We start from the raw sequence: 8,214 nt of genomic DNA, 5'->3' as shown, positions 1-8,214 counted from the left end.
TTGGCGAACAGATTTCAATGTCATCAATTTTCGAACTACACGCTCACTCAGATTTTTTATAGTGGTTTGGATAAGACTACAAGAAGTTGGGTGGATTATGGAGCTTTGGCCACTGGCAGTCACCTGTTCAGAAGAGATAAAGACAGTGCTATGCACTTGTTAAATGATATGGCGGATTTCGACTGCCATTGGCATTGTGATCCTTCATTACAAGGTTGGAGTCACAAATATCCTCCAGAATTCAACTCCACAAATTTTGAGAATCAACCACCGGAGCATCAAGAAGAGTGTGTAGGGTATTTTGAAGATCTTGTGGCTCAGCTGGAGAATTTTATGAAAATACAGACAGAGATAAATCAGTTCTTCGAAAGCCGCATCAAATTTTTGAGTCTTTTGGATGAACAGATTGCGCTTCATAGAGAACCAGTTTCTGAGATCTGCCAAGAGCGTGAAGTAATTGAGCCAGAGCATGAGGAAATATTTTTTGAGGAATCTTCTTGTGAGGATGAATCAAAAGTGACAATCGAGGAGGAAGAAACATACAAGGCTACAGATTTTACCTCGTCAATGGTCGTTCCATGTACACCGTTAGAAGATTCTTTCTTGCCATTGACGCCTCCTCCAACATATTCCATCCTCAATGAGCTTCATCCTAGATTCGGATTCTCCTTCCAAACTAATCAGTTCCGACTGAGTGTTGTTGGACCGACAAACTTAAATTGTCAATATCACGCCAAGCTTGAGGGCGAAGGAAATCAAGACCCATACGTAGAGTCGTATGATTCTTACTATGGGTGGCAGCCACTCTTTAATGGTTGCTTTTGCATAGTCGGGATGTAGATTATAAACTTAGCGCTGATTGGTAGGCAACCCAGTCTTCTTTTCCTTGCTCTTTATTTTAATATTTGTTTATGTTTCTTTTTATTTGAATTTTTGTTTCTTTCTTATGCCAGTTTGTCGAGCCTGCCGATATACACAGTCTGATGTTGATGTCCCAGCTGATACTGTCAAGAAGGAAGAGGATGAATCGAAAACCATGGGAGTGTTATTTTTATTCTTATGTGTTTTTGTTCGTCTTTGCATTTGTGTATTTGTATGCATTCTGTTCATTGTTCTGAAGCATTGAGGGCAATGCTTTGGATAAGTATGGGGGGGTTGACTAGTTTATTGCATTGGTTATTATCTTTTGTGTTCATTCTGTTTGCATTCATTTGGTTTTGTTTTTGTGTTTGGTTCGTAATCATGCATATCATTTTGTTGTTGTTTGTGTTGTCTTGCATGAGTAGGATGAGTCATGGTAGCCTATGATGATGAAGTTTATTTGAAAAAAAAAATGGATTTTTGAAAAAATTTGCTTTTGACTGGACATGAGAAACTGTAGGTTGAACTGTGACTATTTATAAGCACTTATGTTAGACCAGTGGAGTGTAAAAGATTTGATGAAGTTTCTATTTGTTTGACCATTGCACGGCAATAGGTGGTTTGTGGATCTTGATTTTGTTCTATGAATTTTGATGAGACTCTAGTTTACACTTATGATCTTGGGTGCACCTAGATAAAAAAAAAATTTACATCTCCATTCGGGCTTGGACAATGATTGAAATTCTAATCATTGCTCCTTAGGTAAGTATGCGGGTAACATGGGGTTGATGCTCCATCCGGGCTATAGGCGAGGGGATTAGAAGAAAGAAAAAGAAAAGAAGATAAATTTTTTTGAATCCTATATTAGTTATAGCGAAGTTAGCGGGTAATTATTGGGGCTAAAAAAATGTCGGGTGCAAAATTCGGAGGTGTGTAATTCATTATCTCAAGGGAGGTGAGTTTAGTCTAAAAGTCTTTGGAAAGAATGGGCACTTGAAGAGTAAAACTTGCACTAATTTGTCGTAGGTCGCTAAGCAGTTTTGAGATGAATTCGGTCTAAGTTGCATTAAACTGGAATGATATTTCACACACACACGTTCACGTTAAACCGAAAGTGTATTTTGAAAAGTTGAGAGCATGTGTGTGTTTTTGGTTTTGTGATTGAAGTTCTCGAAGGCTGTGCACTCTCATGAATCGTCCTTACTTATGTTTTTGTGTGCATATTGTTTTTGCATGTCTTACTCGAGGGCGAACAAGATTTAAGTATGGGAGTGTTGATAAGAACATTTTGTATGTATTATTTCGTGATAGTTTTATGTCTATTTTGTGTGCATTTATATTATTTTTTCGTGTTTTTATGTTTTTTAATGCATGTGTGTGTATTTCACTCCTCGGGTTGATTTTGTAGGAAAATGTATTTTTGAAGTGTGAATTGCGGAACAGCTTTGTTCGAAAAATCAAATTTAATTTTACAAAAATCCAAATCCGATCTTCAGTGTTCAGATTAAAGTTCAAGATGTTTTGAAGCTGCTATCCAAATTTCAGCTTGATCCGACGGCTAGATCTCGAGATATGAATTTTTGAAAATCGTCGCTCGCAGCAGAATTTTTGTACTGCGCGCGCGCGAGCGAGAATCAAGCTCGCGCGCGCGCGAGTCGGAGTTCCAGACCTCTGTTTTTATGTGCTGCGCGCGGGCGCGTGTTTCGGGGTCATATGTGTTTCGAAAAATCCTTGTTTTGAGAGAAAATTAACTGGTAGGCGTTCCGAACCATATATATACAATATATAACATATTTTTTAGGGTTCCGAAGATCCAGAGCGCAGACAACGCAAGGGAGGAGGCTACAAGGCTTGGGAGAGAAGATTTCTATTTTCTTTTATTCTTCTTATTTTTATTTTTGAATTATTGTTTTTTAATTACTAAGTAGTTTGTTTTCAACCAAGATGGCGTGATTAGGCCGAACAAATTCATGTAGAAAACTTGGATGTTTTTTTTGGGATTTTTCAGAGTTGATTTTATTTTATTGATTGTCAGATTTATATTTGTCTTGTGAATAGTCTGATCAACTGTTTGCTTGCATGTTAATCGATTCCAAGTCGACAGAGGAGGTATTGATTTTGATCACTCTGATAATCAACATATTGTAAATCGACTAGAAATAAAATTCGTTTTCAGTGTGCGGTTTGGGTGTAAAACTGAATTTTCACAAATATTTAATGCATTCAAATTTGATTAGAATTACGAAAGATTAGTTCATCAATATTTGAATATGTTTAATTGTTCTAGAAATAGTCCTTTGAACAAGATAGGAGAATTCCCGTAATTTAAGATTAAATCTGAGTCCTGAATCGACTATTTGTTGCATGATTTGTTCGGTACCTACGTGTGTCTTGGTTGTCTTTGTTTTAATTATTTTTATTTTCAGTTATTTTTATTCTTATTTCTTAAGCAGTTTTTATTTTATTTTCTTATTTTTTAAAAATCAAATTGCTCTTTATGATTTTGTCTAGATTAAACTAAATAATTAATTCTTGAGAATTGACTGCAGTCCCTGTGGGATCGATACTTGGACTCTCTGTCCACTTTACTATTACTTAACATGGTACGCTTGCCAGTAGATTTATATCACACCGATTTAGCCGGTCAATCACTTACATCTAGGGCTGGGATATCGAACCAAAATACCGTCTTTTCGGGATACCGTACCGAAATTTATTCGATATATAGACATTTTTTTGGTATATCGATTTTTTTGGTATCTGTACACTATCAGTATGGATTCTTTCCATACCAAAATTTTGGAATTTCGATATCGATATAGGTATGAATGTTTTTCATACCAATATGTTTGATATGATATACCGATAACCCATCCCTACTTAATTACATCATCACACAGTAATATTCAAAATTTAATCAACACTACAATTATTATTTTCAACAAATAAAAAATATTTTTTGTACAAAATTTCACCTCATAATTTATTAACATATATAAATACTAAATTAAAGTACAAGACATAAAAAAGGCCAGCATGAACACATCATACTAACAGCAATACAAAAAGAAAATGAAATAATTTGAAAAAAGCATGATTCAAATATATGTGTGTGTGTATATATATAAAATAACTTGTCATAATATCAAAAACAAAATAATGTAGAAAATCATTTGCAGGTGAGATTTTCAATATTCTTGGAAGAGATATTGATTTCCATCGTGCAATTCATATTAGAGGACTTTTTCTTCTTCATCAATTTCATGATCTCCACTTTTCCCTCCAGAGTAGATAGACTAGTCAATGGAATTGTAGCACGGGACCCGAACTGACCCGAGATCGCCTCCGGGGGCACGTTCGTCGATAACAAATCAACCGTGAGCACGAATTTCCTAGTCGAGCGGGACTTAGCACTCGCTCGAGGCACGACCGCCTCGCCAACTTTATACATGCCCTGATAGTAGAACTCGATCGTGCTATTTTGGTACTTATACTTTCCAAAGTTGGGGTTCTTGACTCCCAACTCGGCTATCATTTTGATGTTGAACGATGAGTTTGTGTCTAGTGTTGTGACTTCGAATGTGTCGAAGGTAGCGGACCGTACCCTAAATTTCGGAGACCGGACTTTCATGATGGTGAGGCCGAAGATGAGAAACACGGATGTTTGAAGCACGATGAATGCTAGCATGTACACAAAGCATTTCATACGCTTTCGACGTTTCTCGTCTCTTTGGGCTACGCTGGCAACTTCTTCGTCCACGCGACCATAAGGGTTCGCTTGGGATGGACTATAGGGTTTTTCTGCCATCACGATTGGATTTGATTTGAGAGATGAATTTCGATACTACGTACTTTTGAAAGATCATTAGGGGAAGTATTTTCCCCACCTCAACTTGTGGAAGACCAATTGGAGCTAGGGAGTGGAGGAAAAATTGAATGGTGTTTATGATTTGAATAAAATATGTTTGGAGCGTTATGGTATTTATATAGCGGTCTAGGGAACTACTTGGTCGTTAAGGTTACTTTTTGAATAATGGTAATATTTATGTTAATAAGAAATTACGAATGATTTTGTTGAATTTTTTTTGAGAAAACAGGTGGGGAGAATTTTCCAAACTACATTATTCACAAATGTCTCTATTAAAACGGCACCCTTGTTTTTGTTTCAACTTGTATAACTTTGAAACTTAGGTGGCACCAACATCTTTTTGGTATGTGTGATTTAGAGTATTTTATGATGCAAAACTTATAACCATTAAAAAAACCATCTACCCAATTTCTGATAAGCAAAAAAGATTAATTCGAGATCTCGTACTAAATTTTAGATCATGTTTTCTGATAGCTAGAACATGGCATAATCATATGAAATTATTTGTTATATGTCAGATTTTTGTGGTGAAGCGTGTGAGAAAAATTTGAACGCGACAATAAACATGGGGCCTTAATCGATGCTTCTGTTTGAAAATTTTGAGGTCACCGATGTCAATTTCTTTGAATTTTCAAATTGTTCGCCTAGTCTTATCTTATAAGCATTTTTTTTTTAATAAAAAAAAGTATATTAGTCTCCCGTGAATACAATGTGAATACAAGGAAAATCACTAGGACGACGATCGAATGACTTTATCTCCCCTGAATGTGACATATTATATATTTTTCAGCTGAAAAAAATAATTTATATATTTTTTGCACAGATGGAAATTATGTACTAAAAAAACAAAAAGTTCGCCAAAGTTTCTCGTCGATCACTTACTTGGCTCCGGTCTATGCTACACTGGATCATTCTATTGTGTGACTCATTTTATTAACGATTGAACCTGTTGTATTAATTATTAAAATATATATAAAAGATGCATCGTCACTCACATGCATGTACGTCGCAAAGATTGAGACACCCTTCAGATCGTATTTAGGTAGCGTTTGAAAGAACTTTTAGGAAGCAGTTATCAGTTTTTTTTTTAATAAAATTTTAAAATTTTGTGAAATTTTGTTGACGAAAAGCTGAAAAGTTCTTCCTAGTTAGAAGCTCTCCCAAACACTTGCTTAAACATTTCCATGTCATCTCAAAATCTTTGCATAAATTCTACCAAATAATTTTATAAATTAACTTATTTTTTTTAAGAACTGGAACCGAAAATGATTTTGGTTCGGTTTCTATTTTTCAGAGACGGTTCCGATTTCGATTCACAGTTCAAAACAAACAGATGGCTTCTACGTGGATGTTTGGTGCATGATGATGAGTAATGTGTAATATATTCTGATTATTAAATTCAGGTAACAATTTAATATTCCATCCTATATGTACCCATCCACCGGCCCATTATAAAATAACACGCACTCACGCACATGCAGAAACATATATGTTACTGTCAATTATAAAAACATAATATATCTTTTTCTTAAAAAAATAATTTCAAGTCAATAATTTCCACCCGGGATTGGAACTATTTTGACTGCGCTATGCTGCTCACAAGCCTATAAAGTTTGGCCTACATTAGTACACCCATCGTTTTATATATGTTGATCTATTTGTTTTTGTTTTTGTTTTATTTGCTTTAAAAAATTTAATTTTTTAATTCTAAATACATAAACGTGTCCAAAATCATCTCTAAAACGCAAGCTAAATGGATTAATGCTAGAACTAAAGTTTCAAATTTAGGAATAATTAATATATATAATAAGCCTAAATTTTTTATATGAATGAATTATTATATATACTAATTAATTTTAAACGGTTTCTGTTTATTTGAGTGAAATGTTGTGATCAAGCCCTTCAATGGAGGAAACTAATGAAATGATAGAATAAATCATCAGAATATCAGATAAATATATTACAAACCAACAAGTATTATTACAAAAAAAAAATGAAAATCAAAAGGGGAGAAGAATTCTAATTCTAAAGTATAAAATAAAAAAAAGCCAAAAATTTAAAAAACACATATGATTATACCCCAAAAGCACACCAAAAGTAAAATATATGAAGATCAACCGCAAGCTATATCGTTCAACTTCTGCGAAGCTGTCAAAATATACGTAGAACAATTCATCTCAGTGGATTTGCTCTTCTTGAACACAAACAAAAGCTCCACTTTCCCCCTCACCGTAGCATGGCCGGAGATGGGCACCACCCCAGCATTCAGATCGCTGACGAGCTGCGGATCCGATTGCGCGGCGGCGAAATCTAAATCAACGGCCACAAAAATTCTCTTCTTCGACTGCCAACTCACGCGGGACTCGCCGATCGCCGCCTCCCCGACGGGCGTTCCCCTGTAAACGAAGGTAATGTTGGTGGCCTTGTACTTGTAGCGACCGAAGTTGGAGTTCTTGAGCCGCAGCTCGACGTTCATCCTCGCGGCGAGCGTCGGCTTGGCTGCCGCCGAGCTGTCGAGGGTGAAGTTTTCGAACGTCGCCCCACGCACGCTTAACTTCGGCCTTCTGATTTTCATTATGGTCAGCGAGAAGACCGCGATGACCGCGGACTGGAAGATGATGAACAAGACTATGTAGAGCAACCACTTTCGGCGTTTCTTCCTGCGTTGCTCTCTGGCGTCGTGGGAAGCCACGGTGGTCGCCTCCGTGTCTCTGTGCGCGTGGCCGTTGCCGGCGGCCAGTGGGATGTTTTGAAACTCTTGCTCCTTTGTAGCCATTAGAATTTCGGAGGAGAGGTGGGGATATTGTGATGTATGTTGGTTTGAAACATGGAAAACTTGTGTGTGGCTAATACATATATATAGATCGAGGAGAAAATTTTAGTTACTCTGTTTGATAAAATTGCCTACTAGCATACTTTTTTGCACGCAAACGTGTGTAGAAAATTAAACTTAATATGAAAATAAATTTTGGATGAAAATATATATGACGATGTTAAAGTAACTTTTAAAGTTAGTAAGTATATGATTATTTATTTTATTGAATTGTATTTTATTTCATTTAAAAATGATTTTATCATGCGAAAACGACGTATCCAAGACCCAAGACGAAAGATTTTGATATGTCACGAACGAACGATCAACTAATATACAAGATTAAAATTATCTCAATAAAAACTTATAGAAAATTAATTTTGAGTTCCGTGATGAATTTTTGTTAAAATTTAATTGGAGATCGGGGAAAGAGAAGATATTTATGTCATACACGACAAGGCAAATAGTGTGGAGGACTTAAATTATTTAGGCACCGTTTGATTTGAGATATTGTATAAGTAATATATAGATAAGTAGTATAATATAATAAAAAATAAATAAAAATGATCGTTAAAATTGTATTGGATTTGATTGATAAATTATGGTTTATTTGATTTGATTGATTAAATTTTATATAAAAATTTTAAATGACTATTTTGTCCTTTTAACAATA

General features: G+C 35.4%; 2 protein-coding genes across 2 annotated transcripts; both read right to left on the bottom strand.

Moving 5' to 3' along the window:
- Positions 1 to 3,831: 3,831 nt before the first annotated feature.
- LOC140866995 (late embryogenesis abundant protein At1g64065-like) lies at positions 3,832 to 4,800 on the bottom strand. The gene has a single exon (XM_073272060.1). The coding sequence runs from the start codon at positions 4,667 to 4,669 to the stop codon at positions 4,031 to 4,033; it is 639 nt and encodes a 212-aa protein (XP_073128161.1). The 5' UTR covers positions 4,670 to 4,800; the 3' UTR covers positions 3,832 to 4,030.
- A 1,853-nt stretch (positions 4,801 to 6,653) lies between these two features.
- Positions 6,654 to 7,571, bottom strand: LOC140865240 (late embryogenesis abundant protein At1g64065-like). The gene has a single exon (XM_073269806.1). It carries the CDS (start codon positions 7,503 to 7,505, stop codon positions 6,843 to 6,845), a length of 663 nt encoding a protein of 220 aa, XP_073125907.1. The 5' UTR covers positions 7,506 to 7,571; the 3' UTR covers positions 6,654 to 6,842.
- Positions 7,572 to 8,214: the final 643 nt, after the last annotated feature.

The sequence above is a fragment of the Henckelia pumila genome, chromosome 4 (genome assembly GCF_033568475.1).
Source record: "Henckelia pumila isolate YLH828 chromosome 4, ASM3356847v2, whole genome shotgun sequence".
NCBI lineage: Eukaryota > Viridiplantae > Streptophyta > Magnoliopsida > Lamiales > Gesneriaceae > Henckelia > Henckelia pumila.
The sequence above is the reverse complement of the archived record's forward strand: the minus strand, read 5'-3'. Positions and strand labels throughout refer to the sequence as shown.